Raw genomic sequence first — 16,225 nt, 5'->3', positions numbered from 1 at the left:
GGGGTCCTCCCGCTGGGGTCCTCCCGCTGGGGTCCTCCCTGGAGGCCCGCTGGGGTCTTCCGCTGGGGTCCTCCCACTGGGGTCCTCCCCGGAGGCCCACTGGGGTCCTCCCGCTGGGGTCCTCCCTCTGGGGCCCTCCCCGGAGGCCCGCTGGGGTCTTCCGCTGGGGTCCTCTGCCGGTCCTCCCCGGAGGCCCGCTGGGGTCCTCCCGCTGGGGTCCTCCTGCTGGGGTCCTCCCCTGTGTGGCCCAGTGTGCCTGTGTGGGGCTCAGCATCAGGGCACCACTGACTGGCCCGCAGCTGGCCTGGGGCTGGCAGGCTCTGCGGTCAGGGCCAGCGCCCCACCATCCGCCCCGCAGGGCTGGGGCTGAGGCCGGCTGCACCCGAGGCCAGCCATGAAAGGGAGGGCATGGCACCCTGCACGCGGAGGCCCGGCAGGCACGTGAAGGATGGGTGAAAAGCAGGAGAGCCGGGGAGGGGGCTGTGGCATGGCTGGGACACAGGGCTTGTCCAGCCAGCCAGAGCAGCAGGGGCAGCCGGCTCTTGTTGGGCTCTATAGGGACCCTGTGTGGCGGAGGAAGACGGAACTGTGCGGGGCCACCAGGACCCCCCTCCTGGGACAGGGCAGGCGCTGCCAGGGGCCCCCAGACCATCCTGCTGCCCGCACTGAAGCCCAGGGCTCCTGTGCTGGACAGATGGAGGACTCGCTTCTAGAAGCTTCCACCTTAAGAGACGGAGCACCACCCGCCCTCCTGGCCCAGCACAGAGGCCAAGTCCTCAGGTGGACGCAGTCCAGGATGTTGGCTGCGGGCCATGAGACCAGGAAGGGAAAGGCACTGGGGAGGCCAGCATGGACCGGGAGCCCAGCTGCCCCTGTGCCTCCAGGGCTGAGGGTGGGGATGAGTCACCGCCCGCGCTCACTTTCCGGGCAAAGACGCTTCCTAGAGCCAAACAAGGAGCGGACACTAATGAGCTGGAGGCTTGCAAACAAGGAAGGGAGGGCGCTGGGCTCTGCTAGGAGCCACCAACACGGGGAATAAAAGGCAGGGCACTGGGCACCTTCCACAAACACTCACACCCACTCACACCCACTCACACTCCCCACTCCTCATCCCAGCCCAGCCACCATGACCGCCTCCACCATGTCCATCTGCTCTGACGCCTGCACCAACGCCTCCTGGCAGGTGGACGACTGCCCAGAGAGTTGCTGCGAGCCCTGCTGCCAGCCCAGCTGCTGCCAGCCCAGCTGCTGCCAGCCCAGCTGCTGCCAGCCCAGCGGCTGCGCCCCCGCCCCCAGCCTCACCTTCCTCTGCTCCCCAGTGTGCAGCCCCTGCTGCCAGTCAGGCTGCACCAGCAGCTGCACAGCCTCCTGCTGCCAGCAGTCTAGCTGCCAGCCCTGCTGCTGCCCCTCCTCTCCCTGCCAGCAGTCCTGCTGTGTGCCTGTCTGCTGTAAACCTGTGTGCTGTGTGCCTGTCTGCTGCAAGCCCGTGTGCTGCAAGCCAGTGAGCTGCGAGCCTGTGTGCTGTAAACCCGTGTGCTGTGAGCCTGTCTGCTGCAAGCCTGTCTGCTGCGAGCCCGTGTGCTGCAAGCCTGTGAGCTGTGAGCCTGTGTGCTGTGGGGCTTCTTCCTCCTGCTGCCAGCAGTCTAGCTGCCAGCCTTCTTGCTGCCCCTCCTCTCCCTGCCAGCAGTCCTGCTGTGTGCCTGTCTGTTGCAAGCCCGTGTGCTGTGTGCCTGTCTGCTGCAAGCCTGTCTGCTGTGAGCCCGTGTGCTGTGGGGCTTCCTCCTCCTGCTGCCAGCAGTCTAGCTGCCAGCCCTGCTGCTGCCCCTCCTCTCCCTGCCAGCAGTCCTCCAGCGTGTCCCTGCTGTGCAGGCCTGTGTGCAGGCCCGCCTGCTGTGTGCCCACCTCCTCCTGCTGCTGTGCCCCCTGCTGCCAGCCCAGCTGCTGCCGCCCCGCGGCCTCCTGTGTGTCCCTGCTGTGCCGCCCTGCCTGCTCCCGCCAGGCCTGCTGTGGCAGCTCCTCGGGCCAGAAGTGCAGCTGCTGAAGCATGGGGCCGGCCAGTGAGCTCCGGTCCTGCCTGGGCCCCTCTCGGCCCCTCGGTCCGTGGGCTCTGACCTGGGTTGGCGGCATTCCCTGAGGCTGGGCCTCATGTGTTCCCTGTCCTTCCTCCTCCTCCCTCCTCCTTCCCCTTCCCCTCTTCCTCTGCTTGGTGTCACATGAATGGACTTCCACGTCCTCAATAAACGCACTGACTCCCACATCTCCTCTTTTCCTTGTTGTGGGACGCAGGGTTTGGGCCGTCGGGGATTCCTAGGAACCAGTGGCAGCCCGGGGATCCCAAGGGCGGGCGTGGAGGGGCACAGGGGCAGCTCAGGGAAGGACGCGCCCAGGAAGGGCCGTAAGGCTGGTCTGCATGCCCAGGGCACTGACATGTTCAGCGCCCATGTGCCACCCCTGCCCGGACCCTCCTAGACACCCCCTCCAGCGAGCTGCTGGCCCCGGGCTCCACACACAGTGGGCTGTCTGTCCTGGTGGCTGTGTGTCTCCACCTCACAGCACACATCTGGGATGCAGAGGAGCCGCTCGGGCTCAGCAGAAGAGAGGCGCACGTGGGAGAGTCACGTCTGGCTGGAAGGTGGCCGCAGGCCACCTGGGCCAGGGTGCCCTCTGCCCCTGCTGGGGGCACGGGGCTGTGTGGGTGCTGTCGGGCTGCAGAGCCACATCAGGCCTCTGGGCAGCCATCTTTGAGCCCAGCATGGCACAGGGGGAAAGTACCATGCAGAGAACACAGGGCCTCTCCCACCCGAGCCACACCTTAACCCTTTATTGCTTCAGGTGTTTTTCAGATAGGGTTTCATGTTCTTTCCCTTGAGTTAGCTTTGCCTGGGATCCTCCTAATTATGCTTCTTCAGCCCCACTTCCCATTTTCTAGAGGTTAATTGGAGATAAGAGTCTCACGGACTTTTAGCCGGGCACAGTGGCTCACGCCTGTCATCCTAGCTACTCAGGAGCCTGCGATCTGAGGATCAAAGCCAGCCCAGGCACAAAAGGACCTGAGACTCTAATCTCCAATGAACCTCTAGAAAATGGGACGTGGGGCTTGGCTCAAGGGTAGGGCAGCAGCCTTGAGCTGAAGACCTCAGGGACAACGCTCAGGCCCAGAGTTCAAGCCCCATGACCCACCAAAATAAATAAATAAATACATACATACATACATACATACATACATACATACATACATAAATAAATAACAAGTCTCCTGGACCTTAGCCTGGGCTGGCTTTGAACCAGAATCCTCCGATCTCAGCCTCCCGAGTAGCTAGGGTGGCAGGTGTGAGCCACCACGCCTGGCGCTGTCACTTCTTTCTATCTTAATGCCCTGGCAGGTCCTCAGGTACAAAGCTGAGTAGTCCTGAGAGAGCAGATTATTGTCCTTGGGGAGAATTCCTAAAACATGAATTTTCTGAGATTGTTTTTTCCTTAAATAAACATGTTGAAATTTGTCAAAAAACAAAAACGCCCCAGGATCATCAAAATGTTCAAGATGCCTTTTCTCTTGTGCATTCAGATTTTTGGTGGTTAATTTGAGAGAAGAGTCTTACAGACTTTTTCTTGCCCAGGCTGGCTTTGAACCTTGATTCTCAGATCTTAGTCTCTTGAGTAGCTAGGATTACAAGTGTGAGACACCATGCCTGGCTCTGCATTCACTGATTCTTTTTCTCTTCTTTTCTTTTCTTTTTTTCAAGTCCTGAGCTTGGGCTCAGGGCTACAACTCTACCACTTGACCACAGCACCACTTCTGGGTTTGTTTGTTTGTTTTGTCTATGTGTGTGGTACTGAGGAATTGAACCCCGGTCTTCACGCATGCTAAGGAAGCACTCTACCACTAGGACAAACTCCTGGGCCCCATTAATTGATTCTTAAATGTTAAACCAACTTAACACTGCAGATGTAAACTAGTCACAAATAATCATTTTTAGAAACTGCTGGCTCCCATTTGCTGGCTTTTATTAGGAATTTTTCCATTCCCTCGTCACAGGGGTGCAGCTGCGGCGTCTCCGCTCCTCCAGAGCCGCAGAGGCTCTGTGGGCATCTGTCTGGTTGCCCAGGGAAGCCCACATCTCTTCCCCGCAGGGTTTCCGGAAGCAGGCTGGGGGGGGGGGAGCTCGCCTCTTCTGGGGCTGCTCTGGAGTCATTGGCATTGACTGGGCTTGTGAGACAGGCTTTTGAGATGCCATCGCTGTGATTGATAGAAGGCCTCTCATATTTTATATTCTTCTTTGTTTTGGTAATTTTTGCCCCTTTTATCTAACTTGTTGAGGGGGTGAGCATGAAGTTGAGTCTTCATTGTCCTCTTAGTATCTGCAATCTGTGTGCCCCGTCTTCCTCATTCGGTACTTGTTTATCTCTTCCTTCTCTGGCCCGGTAACCTTTATTGATCTTTACGAAACGCTGGCTTTGGGTCCACCGCTCTCCTCTGGGAAGCGCTCCAGGTGTTGGGATCCCGGCTTCCGGCCCCTCTGGAAAGGCTGACTGGTCCTGGAGGTGTGCCGTTCCTCACAGCTCGTGTGGGGACATGGCCTGGCCGTGGTTAACTGGGTTTGCGCACAAACCTCCACGGCCCCATCTACGTCGGCTATGTCCTGTGGACGCTGCACAGACCACTATCGTTTGTCCACACCAGCCATGTCCTGTGGGCTCCGTCCAGGCCCACGTTTCAGCTCTGTATTGCTTATGGGTGTGTTGGGAGAAGCCACTTGCCCCATGGCAGGAAGCAAGAGACAGGGGTGGGGCTGCAGCCCCTGCTCCCTCTGCCAGGCTGGCTCACATGCGACCAGGAGACTTGTACCTAGACCCGCCATTGCGGTCTCACCCAGCTGGGGACTCTGCTCTGCTGTTAATGGAACCCCAACAAAGGTTCTCTTTTACTTCACAAAAAGGTTTCGCGTCTTAGGATACAGTTTGCAGTGGGAAAGGCTGATGGTGTCTCGTGCCGCCCCGCACCTGCCAGAAAATTCCTTCCTGCTCACAGGGCTGGCGTTGGTCAGGGGTAGCCACCGCCCCTCATTCGCATTAAGGGGACAAAGTCTCTTCTAAAGAAAGCACATTTGTTAGAGTTCATTCTTCTTCGTATTTTACTCCTCTTTCTTTGTCCCATTCTTCATGTGCTTCTGGGGTTTGGACTCGAGGCCGTAAGCTTGCTAGACCGGTGCGATCCCGCCGAGCTGGCCTCACTCTGGTTTTTTATGGGTTAGTTTTAGGCCTGGGCCTGGGCCGCGATTGGCCTACTTCAAGCTTCCTGTAGTTTTGAGGGGAACAGGCGCATGCCCCTGCGTCCAGCCTCCATCGCTGAAGATGGAATCTTGCGGACAGATGTTTGTGCCAAGGCTGCCCCTGAGCGCCCACCCTCCCTTCCCCACCACCTAAGCCGCTAGAATTGCAGGCGTGAGCCACAGTGCCGTCTCTGGAGTCACCAGCTCTGGCCCCCATGTGTGGGCCACACCCACCAGAGGCTGGCAGTGGTGTGGGTACAGAGGTGTGTGATGAGGGACCTCACGTGTTGGAAGCCGTGACTTTACCAGCGCCAGCTCTCAGTGTGCCCTCCCCTGCCTCTGCTGCGGCTGAGTGGCTCGGCCCATGGGACCACAGAGGCTCCCTTAGAAGCCCAGCAAACCCGGCTCTAGTTTCTCCCAGTGCTCAGCATTGCTGTCTGACCCACAGACGGGATCCCGGTGCCTGTCTGACCCCGTGGATGACTTTGGATGTGAAAGCACCGCAGACCTGGGGCGCCCCCACCTCTGGGACGCTCCCAGCCCCCAAACCTCCCACCACCTGGCGCATGCCTCTCCCCCAGGCAAAGTGGACCCAGCAGGACACAGAAGATAACCAGGAGACAGCAGTCAGACTCAGGGCTTTTATTACAAATGCAAGCTCATCAAGACAAGGGCAGAGACAGGGCAGACCCAGGAAGTACCAACCCAAGGCAGGATGGGAGACGAGGCAGGTAGGAAGCAAGCATGGCAACCAGGTCTTCCACGACCCGCAGCGCAGCAGCAGAGGAAGCACCCGAAGCCAGGAAACTGCCCCAGTGCTGGAGCAATTCAGGGTGTGCTGTCAGCTTCTAGTGCGATGCAGCCCACGGGCCGGCCCCATGCTTCAGCAGCTGCACTTCTGGCCCGAGGAGCTGCCACAGCAGGCCTGGCGGGAGCAGGCCGGGCGGCACAGCAGGGACACACAGGAGGCCGCGGGGCGGCAGCAGCTGGGCTGGCAGCAGGGGGCACAGCAGCAGGAGGAGGTGGGCACACAGCAGGCGGGCCTGCACACAGGCCTGCACAGCAGGGACACGCTGGAGGACTGCTGGCAGGGAGAGGAGGGGCAGCAAGAAGGCTGGCAGCTAGACTGCTGGCAGCAGGAGGAAGAAGCCCCACAGCACACGGGCTCACAGCTCACGGGCTTGCAGCAGACAGGCACACAGCACACGGGTTTACAGCACACAGGCTCGCAGCAGACAGGCTTGCAGCAGACAGGCACACAGCAGGACTGCTGGCAGGGAGAGGAGGTGCAGCAAGAAGGCTGGCAGCTAGACTGCTGGCAGCAGGAGGAAGAAGCCCCACAGCACACGGGCTCGCAGCACACGGGCTTGCAGCAGACAGGCACACAGCACACGGGTTTACAGCACACGGGCTCGCAGCACACGGGCTCACAGCTCACAGGCTTGCAGCACACGGGCTCGCAGCACACAGGCTTGCAGCAGACAGGCACACAGCACATGGGTTTGCAGCAGACAGGCTCACAGCAGGACTGCTGGCAGGGAGAGGAGGGGCAGCAGCAGGGCTGGCAGCTAGACTGCTGGCAGCAGGAGGCTGTGCAGCTGCTGGTGCAGCCTGACTGGCAGCAGGGGCTGCACACTGGGGAGCAGAGGAAGGTGAGGCTGGGGGCGGGGGCGCAGCAGCTGGGCTGGCAGCAGCTGGGCTGGCAGCAGCTGGGCTGGCAGCAGCTGGGCTGGCAGCAGGGCTCGCAGCAGCTCTCTGGGCAGTCGTCCACCTGCCAGGAGGCGTTGGTGCAGGCGTCGGAGCAGACGGACATGGTGGAGGCGGCCATGGTGGCTGGGCTGGGAGGAGGAGTGGGGAGTGTGAGTGGGTGTGAGTGGGTGTGAGTGTGTGTGTGGTGAGGGACTGTCAGCTTTTATACCCCCCCCCCCCCGCCGCCTATGTTGTCCCCGAGGCCAGGACTCTTCCTGTTGGTGTTGCTCTTCCTGGAGAGTCGTCAGCGGCTGTGCTTGGTTTCCTTCACTGTTGCTCAGCTGACCGGGCGGCGTGCAGGAGTCCAGGCTTCGTGTCAGAGAAGAGGCAGCTAGAGCTCCCGAGGGCTATTCCACCCTGCATCCGGGGGCTGGGGAAGCGGCCATCTCTTGGGTGCTCGGTGTGGGCTCGGGAGGAGCCGGGCTCAGGCTGCGGGTGTGGTGTGGCCTGAGGTTCCTGGTTCATGTGACAGGGCAGGCGTTCGCTTACGCAGCTTCGGGGCGGCCCTGAGTGCTTCAGAAGAGGGGTGCTGGTGGTGGTTATTCCCCTGCCTGGGAGGGGCTCCTGGGCCCTGCCCTGTCCACGCGGGACAGAGGCCACGTTAGAGCCCCTTGGGGAGGAGGGCCCTGAGGTTTCCGTGTCACGGGGAGTGGCCTGGCATCTGGGCGCGCGTTTGCCCCAGGCTCCTCGGTCTGGTCCAGGTGTCTCTGAGGGGACGTGGTGCCAGGGGCAGCGTCAGCCATCTTCTGTGGGCGGCCAGGTCCTATGAGGACTGAGCCCACCCCCCTGGGGCACGGGCAGGGAGAAAGCCCGAAGCTGAACTCCCTGTCCCAGGAAGGCAGCTTGGAGGCCTTGGAAAGCTGTTTGTTCTGCACTGACTCCGTGCCCTGGACAGTCATGGTGGCCGGGTCAGGAAAGGTCCAGCGCCATCCGCAGGCTCTGCCCCCGCCTCTTCACCACGGCCCCCCACGGTTCCTGGAGCTCCTTCCAGCCACAGGCTCTGCACTCTGCACCTTTGTTTCTAACCACTTGGCTCTCCCTCTGTGGTCTGGAGGAGACAGCCGGCCCCGCCCAGCGCCCCAGTCCAGCAAGCACATGGGGAACAATGGGGGCAGATGGAAGCTTCCTGCCCGCACAGAACTGCTCACCCCACCCATACCGCTCAGTATCCGGCCCCACGGAGAACAGCTCCCACTTGAAATGCAGGCAATGGAAATGGGCCTGGGGTTCAAAGGTGGCCGCTTTCCACCAGGGCACATGAAGTCTGGGAGGAGGAAGAGGGGCGCAGCTTGTAGGGCTCTTATGAGGATTTGGTGGCACGGGGATGGAGGAGATGGGGAGATGGGGAGGTGAGTCCTCAGAGCAGCCGGGTGCTGCCGGGGACGGGTGTCATCGAGGCCCTTGCCGCGTGCGGCAGGCCGAGGCTTGGGGATGTCACGGCCAGACAAGAATCACACAAGACATTTTGCAGCAACCCCCTGCCTGCGAGGATGGCTGCCGTGGCGGGGACGGTCCAAGGGTGAATGTGGAGTCTGGCTGGGCCGTAGCAGCCCCCGTGCCAGGCTGCGGGTCTGGCATGGCCCTTGCCAAGCATATGGCCCGGCTCTCCTCGTTTCCTTCGGTTGGTGCCTGCACAGAGGCTGGCTGGTTCTGACAGCTGTCTTTGCCGCAGACCTGGGCCCGCTGGACCTCCTGGCAGAGGCCATCCCTCCGGCGAGCACCACGGGCGGAGTCCAGCTGGTGCAGACCCAGGGCGCGCGAGGCCTCCAGCTTGCAGCAGCCGACCCCCACACCGTGAGCTTCCCTGCGTCTAGGATTTTCTCCAGGTGCCACCTCTTCCCTGAGGAATTCTCCATCGTCGTGACCTTCAACGTGCCCAGCCTTCCACCCAAGGTCAGTGCCGTAGTTTCTTTATGTCCTGAGAGCCTGGCTTTCCTCTCTGCTACTCACAAGGCCAGTGTGCCCCCATGAGGCCCAGGCAAGGTCTCCCTGTGTCTCTGGGAGCGGCAGGGATGGTTTTCTGGGCAGCGAGGCCCCAGCCTGGTGGCACCAAGACTATGGGCTGACTATAAACTATCACTGCATATCGTTCCAGAGAATTCTCGGCTCTGATCCCAGCATGCATAGCAGGAAATGTCAGCTCTGGAACACCGAGAATCCCCTCCGTCCCCACCCCCTCTGGGGCTGTCGTCACCCACCAGGGCCTGGGGAGGGGTTATGAAGCTAGATTATAGTCAGATAGGAAGTCAGATGGATCGATAAATCACCTGCAGACAGATAAATGATAGACGATGGACAAATAGACTGCTGCTAGATGACAGATGATAGATGGATGGATAGGTAGATAGATAAGCCAGACAGCACATGTCACACACCTCTCCCTTTTTCCTGGCAGAGCTAGGACTGAACACAGGCGCTGTACCACTTGAGCCATGCCCTCACTCATTCTTGCGCTCTGACTCTGCATGTGTGCATCTGTGGTAGCAATTCCCACCACAAAGAGCAACAAGTGGGATCTGGTTGTTAGAATCTGGCCTGACAAGCTCTGTGTTTTAATCTGATTACTTAAATGATGCATGTTTGATGCTATTGTTGATATGCATTTGAGTGTGGCTTTTTGCTGGTCACATTCACTCATTGGCTAAAATTGGTGAGTACTTAGGGAGACAAATGACACGAGGCCCTGGGGGGGGGCTTGCCATCCCCTCCACCCCCAGGCCAATCAGAGAACATTCTGTTTCTGCTCTCAAACTGCAAGTACATGTCTTCTCTCGGTCTAGCTCGCCCCTCACTTCCATGTCCCGGGGCGGTCCGAGTGCCCTTGCTGTCCCTGGCCCTGGCAGGAGCTAACGGGGTGTGCTCTGCTGCTCCCCCTGCACAAGGCGGCGGGGTGCCTGTGGAGAAGATACTGTGTCTTAGAGTTATGGCCTTGGCTATGGCTCACTGAAGTGAGGGAGAAGCTCCAGAAGTAAGGCTGTATGTTGATCGGTGAGGAATGGGAACAGAAGCGTACCAGAGCCTGGCCGTGTCTCTCCAAGAAGCAGCGACCCAGCATCCGCCCTCTTCCTTTAGGCTTCCTGGATGTCTCCTGTGCTTCTGGCCATGAGTCCTCTGTTGACCCCTTACCACTCTCTTTCGCACTGATGCTGAAGTAATTGGAAACCTTTGGTTTTTTTCATGGTTTTTTTTTTCCTCATTGTGGGGTGTGTGTGTGTGTGTGTGTGTGTGTGTGTGTGTGTGTGTACACATGTGTGGGGGGTCTGCATGCATGCATGTGCACATGCACATGTGCTGGTATTGGGACTGATATCAGGTCATTCTGCTCCTCTTGGCTTTGGCTCCAGCTGGGCTGTACTGCGTGAGCCCTGCTTCCAGCCTGCCACTTCACCAGTTAGCTGAGGACGGATGGATGCTCTTGGACTTTCCTGCCTGCGACGGCTTCCAATCATCCAGGCCCTCCGGGTCTCGGACGCTTGAGTAGCTGGGATTTCAGGTGGGGGCCATCAGTGCGTGGGATTTACTCTGGATTTTGGGGTGGTGGGTTTTCCTTGCTCCATCCACATCCACTCCAGACGTCTCCAGGGATGTATAATGCTGCTCCTCCTTCCTCCGTCCTCTCTGTCCTGAGAGTGGCCTTGTCCTGACACATGTCCATCTGCAAGTGGTGAAACACAAAACAATCATTGCTGTCTACAAGCGCGAGAAGAGAGCCGGGCAAGCGCTCTCGCCGTCACCCTCTCCAGATGCCAACTCCCCCTTTCTCCCTGTGTTCTTGTCAGCCCTGGATCCCTCCCCATCATGGGCCTCTTTGCTCCCAGGCCTTGGGTTGTTTAGTTCTCTGCCACAGGCCCCCAGGGTGTCATGGAGATTCTTGTTTGGTGGCTTTTCTCATACGTTAGGAGAGTGTACACTTTCTCCCGTAAAAGCTCGCCGCTTCCTCCCAGGTGGCCCCTGCTTTTCCGTGGCCTGGGCATCCACTGAACCCCCGTGCGTCCTGTCTGAGAGTCCCTTCAGGTGCTGTAGGACCAATCTGCTGGGACACATTCCTTCAGTTCTTACCGATGTCGGGTTTGCTTTCATCTCTGAAAGATGGCGTGTCTGCTCTGGGATGCGTGGAGGGATTGCTATGCAATTATTTTCTCAAGAATGTGGACATTTCCTATAACTGCCTCCAGCCTTCCAGTATCTGATAGACGTCAGCTGTCACTCTTCTCAGGTGTCTTCCCATTGTCACCTCCCCTGTCCCCTCGTCCCCCTCCTGTCACCTCTCCTCTCCTGTCTCCTCCTCTCACCTACCCTGTCAGTGCCTCGCCAGTGTTGCCTCCTTGTTTTTGACTCTGGACATTTTTACCATGCCACGTCAATTGGTGGGGTTTTGGTGGCCACGAGCTGGACTTTGCCGAGCTCCCGGGATGTAGACTGGGATTTTCTGTACGTCTAACATGTTTTCAGGGCCATCCAAAGTCACATTTCTCCTCCCTGGCCTGGCTGTGTGCCCCACTCCAGGGTGCCCCACTCTGTGCACGCACGGTCAGTGAGCCCCAAGTCCTGCAGCCCTGAAAACCACCAAGGCCTCAGGCCTTCAGACACTGGGCACAGTGACCAGAGAAAGAAATGAGAAGGACGGGGTCATGGAAGCACGGGGTGCTCGCCAGGGCCAGCTCCACACGCAGCCAGACCTGCCGAGGGTCACTCAGAGTGGCAGGGAGCGGGAGCCGCCTCCAGACACCGCGTCCCCCTCAGGTCCTCGCCAGCCTGGACGCAGAGCCCTGGCTGTGACTTGAACACGAGGCGCTAGTAGTCCCGGGGCTCCCTGTACACAGCCAGGGAGGGTGCAGTGCCAATCTGCCCTCCCCGACTCCCGCCGGGCCCCGCCTGCTCCGGCCTCCTGTCCACCGCTCCTACCCAGGAGGAACGCGGCTCAGTCAGCCCCACAAACCACGTACCGTGACCACAAACAAACAGACACACACCATAACCACAAGCACAAACAACATCCTGGCTCCACACAACCAGGAAAGGGAAAATGTCACTGAGCTGCAGCCGGGACAACACAAACAGCTCAGGGGACTATAAAGGGTGACTTCTCGGTGCCACTCACTCACTCACACACTCACACACGCATACGCCTGCACCCTCACCTCCTCCCAGCCTAGCCACCATGGCCGCCTCCACCATGTCCGTCTGCTCCGATGCCTGCACCAATGCCTCCTGGCAGGTGGACGACTGCCCAGAGAGCTGCTGCGAGCCCTGCTGCTGCCAGCCCAGCTGCTGCCAGCCCAGCTGCTGCCAGCCCAGCGGCTGCGCCCCCGCCCCCAGCCTCACCTTCCTCTGCTCCCCAGTGTGCAGCCCCTGCTGCCAGTCAGGCTGCACCAGCAGCTGCACACCCTCCTGCTGCCAGCAGTCTAGCTGCCAGCCCTGCTGCTGCCCCTCCTCTCCCTGCCAGCAGTCCTGCTGTGTGCCTGTCTGCTGCAAGCCCATGTGCTGTGTGCCTGTCTGCTGCAAGCCTGTGTGCTGCAAGCCCGTGTGCTGCGAGCCTGTCTGCTGCAAGCCTGTGTGCTGTGAGCCCGTGTGCTGTAAACCTGTGTGCTGCGAGCCTGTGTGCTGCAAGCCTATGTGCTGCGAGCCTGTGTGTTGCAAGCCTGTGTGCTGCAAGCCCGTGTGCTGCGAGCCTGTCTGCTGCGAGCCTGTCTGCTGTGAGCCCGTGTGCTGTAAACCCGTGTGCTGTGTGCCTGTCTGCTGCAAGCCTGTCTGCTGTGGGGCTTCCTCCTCCTGCTGCCAGCAGTCTAGCTGCCAGCCCTGCTGCTGCCCCTCCTCTCCCTGCCAGCAGTCCTCCAGCGTGTCCCTGCTGTGCAGGCCTGTGTGCAGGCCCGCCTGCTGTGTGCCCACCTCCTCCTGCTGCTGTGCCCCCTGCTGCCAGCCCAGCTGCTGCCGCCCCGCGGCCTCCTGTGTGTCCCTGCTGTGCCGCCCTGCCTGCTCCCGCCAGGCCTGCTGTGGCAGCTCCTCGGGACAGAAGTGCAGCTGCTGATGGGCTCAGTGTGCACCCACACTGCTGCATGGCCTTCTAAAATCGTTGGAGCCCCGAGCCCTGCTGGGTCTCTTTTGGCCTAGACTCACCCACAGAGCCACACTCTCCAGGGTGCACTCGTCTCCCTGCCTGGCTAGCCCCACACCCCCTCCACGAATCCTCTGGTCTGGTATTGAATGCATCTAGCCCTCCACCTGGCAAGGTGTCCGCTTCCTGTGCAGGCAGGGACCTCCTGTCAAATGATGTCAGCCTCGAACCCCTGGAAGGCTGCCTTCTACATCTGCAGACAGAGAGGAAGAGCCTGCATGTGGCATGGTGTGGGACAACTTGGGACCCTGGCCTTGAACTGCGTCCAGGCTGACAGTTCCTGGGGCAGGGCCAGGGGATCCCTGCACTGAACCCGCCCCCCTCATTCGTGGCTCCCTCCAGCCTCCAGGACAGGGAGAGCTGGCCATAGCGAAACCCTGTATGGCTCATGGATAGCTGCGCTGCTAGGGACAGAGGGACAGCTGTCCAGGCCCCGAGCGCCCTCCTCCATGCTTTCTGTCCTTCGCTGTGCCTCTGTGCTGCCCAGGCCAGGGGGACGCTGGTCTCCAGTTCTGCCCGCACCCCCGCTCCCTTCCCTCTGTCATCTGCCCTGTTCATCACCACTGGAACTGACCCTCTGCTAATAAATACACTTATTTCTCATCTTGGGTGGTATTATCTGTTATCCTAGTGTGTAGGCATTTGTAGGTCCCCCGCCTGAAGCATCAGGGTCGCCTCCTTCAGGAGGTGGCCCTTGGCCTGTTCTTCCATCCCCTCCTTCCTGCAAAGCTGTTCAACACCACACTTAAGTTTGCTGGCCCAGCCAACCCTCCCAAGACCAAGCGGCCCGAGTGTTTGCTCAGGTCTGCGGGTGGAGCATGGGTGAGAGGCGAACTCCTCTGTGTCTGCTCTAACCTCCAGCTGACACTCCGCTTTCCACCCATACTGCTCCCAGGCCGCCCTGCAGGGCTGCAGGCCTTGCGGCTGGAAGGGCGTCCCTGCATGGCCAGCGTCTCACAGCTGGCCACCTGAGACTCTTGCTGTGTGGACACCCATGTCCTGTCTCGTCCTCACCTCTTGTCCCCACTCTGCTTTCCATACTTCATGGCAGTTGGTGATGTCCTGCACATTTCCCTCCACGCTTGCGTCTGGAGCTGGCAGTTTTGGCTGTCAGGGAGCGGGGCCTGGGGTGATACCTTGATTTGGAGATTCATTAAAAATGCCCTAAATGCTTTCTTCTACCTCCCTTGCTTCTTGCTCTTCTGCTGTGACTGCTGTGGCTTTGGCTGTGGGCAGGTGTGGTTGTGCTGCTCTGGCCTGGAGAGCCAGGGACCCCCACCTCAAGAAGAGAGGGTGAGGGCACCTTGTCACTTTCCTCCCCGGTTTCAAGGCTGGTGCTGGGCAGCAGAGCGGGCATCACAGGAAACACTCTCCGCAGCACAGGGTCTGGGCTCAGGCCTGGGGGCCCGCTGCCGGGGCCTTCTGGTCTCTCATGTGACCACCTTTGTCCACATTTGGCCACATTCCAGAGGACGTAGGGTGGCAACATTGACGGGGACTTGGCTTCATGCTGCTGGGCTTTCACCTCCCCCAACTGTGGACCAAACAACCCTTCCCTTACGAAGGACCCAGCCCCAGGTATCTTAGTACAGTAATGAAAACAGGCCAATATGCTTTTGTATTAAAATGATTTCGTTTCCAGCTGGGTGTGGTGGCTTACTGCTGTCTGCCTGGCTGTTTTGAAGGTGGACGTTGTCAGGATCCCAGTCTGACGGAGGCTGACCTGGGCCAAAAGGGTTTAGACTCTGTAGACTCTGGTCTCAATCAATAAGCTGGGTCGAGGAGCATTCCCGGAAGCCCAGCTACCCGGGGACATAAGTAGAGGGACTGTGCCAGGGCAAAAAATACGAGACTCCACCTGAAAAATGGCGAGCCAAAGGGTGGAGCGTGTGACTCCCATGGGAGGGCTCTGTCCAAACCCACGTGAGGCTCTGAGTTCAAACCCCAGTGCAGCCCCACTGCACACACTCTTCTAGGGTGTCCTACCACATCATTTTGATGCATGGGCCCAGCTACACATTCCACAGCATGGAAAACTTAGAACTTCATCTTGCCATTAAATTAGGATGTATTACACCACACCTCTTCTTGGCTGCACCTGAGGATAAGGTTTGCTACAATGTCACCTAGCCTTAGGTTTCTGTGCCCGCCAGCCCCTTTGACTTCCTGTCTTTGTGCCCTGCCAGCCTCTCTGCACACCGTCTTGGGTCTCCTGTCACCCCTGCCTCCCACAGTTTAGAATGCTGTGGTTGTGGGGGCTTCCACAGCGAGCACTGCTTCTCTCCGTTCTGATTGTCACACACAGTGGAGCCAGGCTGGCCCTTCCGGCTCCTCCCTCCTCCACCACCTAATCCCACCACAGGCCCCCTCTTCTTGTCCTGATCACCCCCATAGGCTCCAGTAGACCCATCCCGTGTGGCCTATTCGGCCAGGGCCATCTGGTGTGGACCTGTCCAGTGTGGCCCATTCAGCATGGCTGTCCTGCTGGGCCGGGTGTCCCCATCTTGGGAAGGCTCCAGCTGGGCCTGCCCGCTCATGGCCGTCGGCCCGATTCTGGCTCTGAGCGATTGTTATTTGGGGCCATCTGCGCTCTTTCTCTTCCTCGTGGCTGAGTCAGGTCCACTCTCAGCTAACCTTGTTTGTTGTCTTTTCTCTCATTACACATGTGGCTTATCCTTGGCCTTTGTGTTTTGGAAGGACTGCTGGGTGTGACATCTGAGGGGCCGGGTTTGCTCTTTCCTCCTCTCTGTGGGACCTTGTCTGTCCTTTCATTGGTGGTACTGAGTTTTGAACTCAAGGGCTCTGCCCCTTGAGCCATACCCCAGCCCTTTCCTGCTCCTTGTTGTTTCAAGTGAAGCCTTGGTTTAGCACGGGACCAGCCTTAGCCCGTGATCCTTCCCACCTGTGCCCTGTAGGACCCAGGCACATGCCACCACGCATGGTTTGTTGGTTGAGGTGGAGTCTACCTGTCCAGGCTGACCTTGAGCCAGGATCCTCTGTCTGTCTCTCGGGTAGCTGGGATTGTAAGCTGCACTACCACTTGTGGCCTTCCAGTACGAATTCTTTATTTTGAAATTAACTGTTTGGCATT

The 16,225-nt window shown here is 59.5% G+C and overlaps 4 protein-coding genes across 48 annotated transcripts in view; 3 read left to right on the top strand and 1 right to left on the bottom strand.

Moving 5' to 3' along the window:
* The first annotated feature begins 1,126 nt into the window (after positions 1 to 1,126).
* On the top strand, positions 1,127 to 2,041 carry LOC150069773 (uncharacterized). 17 transcript variants are annotated; one of them, XM_090350466.1, is made up of 3 exons: positions 1,127 to 1,288; positions 1,427 to 1,516; positions 1,559 to 2,041. In XM_090350466.1, the coding sequence occupies exons 1-3, from the start codon at positions 1,127 to 1,129 to the stop codon at positions 2,039 to 2,041; spliced, it is 735 nt and encodes a 244-aa protein (XP_090206592.1). The 17 variants fall into 17 exon arrangements, with proteins under 17 accessions (XP_090206592.1, XP_090206583.1, XP_090206610.1 ...); XM_090350457.1 differs by having other exon boundaries at positions 1,127 to 1,320; positions 1,354 to 1,471; positions 1,604 to 2,041; XM_090350484.1 differs by having other exon boundaries at positions 1,127 to 1,591; positions 1,655 to 1,717; positions 1,844 to 2,041.
* A 4,112-nt stretch (positions 2,042 to 6,153) lies between these two features.
* On the bottom strand, positions 6,154 to 7,098 carry LOC150069772 (uncharacterized). 15 transcript variants are annotated; one of them, XM_090350328.1, is made up of 3 exons: positions 6,619 to 7,098; positions 6,448 to 6,495; positions 6,154 to 6,351 (listed from the first exon to the last, which is right to left on the bottom strand). In XM_090350328.1, the coding sequence occupies exons 1-3, from the start codon at positions 7,096 to 7,098 to the stop codon at positions 6,154 to 6,156; spliced, it is 726 nt and encodes a 241-aa protein (XP_090206454.1). The 15 variants fall into 15 exon arrangements, with proteins under 15 accessions (XP_090206454.1, XP_090206464.1, XP_090206435.1 ...); XM_090350338.1 differs by having other exon boundaries at positions 6,448 to 6,577; positions 6,722 to 7,098; XM_090350309.1 differs by having other exon boundaries at positions 6,448 to 6,621; positions 6,739 to 7,098.
* A 1,352-nt stretch (positions 7,099 to 8,450) lies between these two features.
* Tspear (thrombospondin type laminin G domain and EAR repeats) overlaps positions 8,451 to 16,225 on the top strand; it is a 51,995-nt gene continuing 44,220 nt past the window's right edge. Inside the window, exon 1 of the mRNA XM_090331535.1 lies at positions 8,451 to 8,912. Coding sequence (XP_090187661.1) covers positions 8,451 to 8,912 — 462 coding nt within the window. The remainder of the gene's footprint in view (positions 8,913 to 16,225) is intronic.
* Positions 12,181 to 13,047, top strand: LOC150069771 (uncharacterized). 15 transcript variants are annotated; one of them, XM_090350165.1, is made up of 3 exons: positions 12,181 to 12,316; positions 12,386 to 12,768; positions 12,850 to 13,047. In XM_090350165.1, exons 1-3 carry the CDS (start codon positions 12,181 to 12,183, stop codon positions 13,045 to 13,047), a joined length of 717 nt encoding a protein of 238 aa, XP_090206291.1. The 15 variants fall into 15 exon arrangements, with proteins under 15 accessions (XP_090206291.1, XP_090206250.1, XP_090206282.1 ...); XM_090350124.1 differs by having other exon boundaries at positions 12,181 to 12,528; positions 12,586 to 12,768; XM_090350156.1 differs by having other exon boundaries at positions 12,181 to 12,324; positions 12,469 to 13,047.

The sequence above is a fragment of the Megascapheus bottae genome, chromosome 1, assembly GCF_031878675.1.
Source record: "Megascapheus bottae isolate mThoBot1 chromosome 1, mThoBot2.hap1, whole genome shotgun sequence".
Lineage (NCBI taxonomy): Eukaryota > Metazoa > Chordata > Mammalia > Rodentia > Geomyidae > Megascapheus > Megascapheus bottae.
This window is presented reverse-complemented; position numbering and strand designations above follow the sequence as displayed.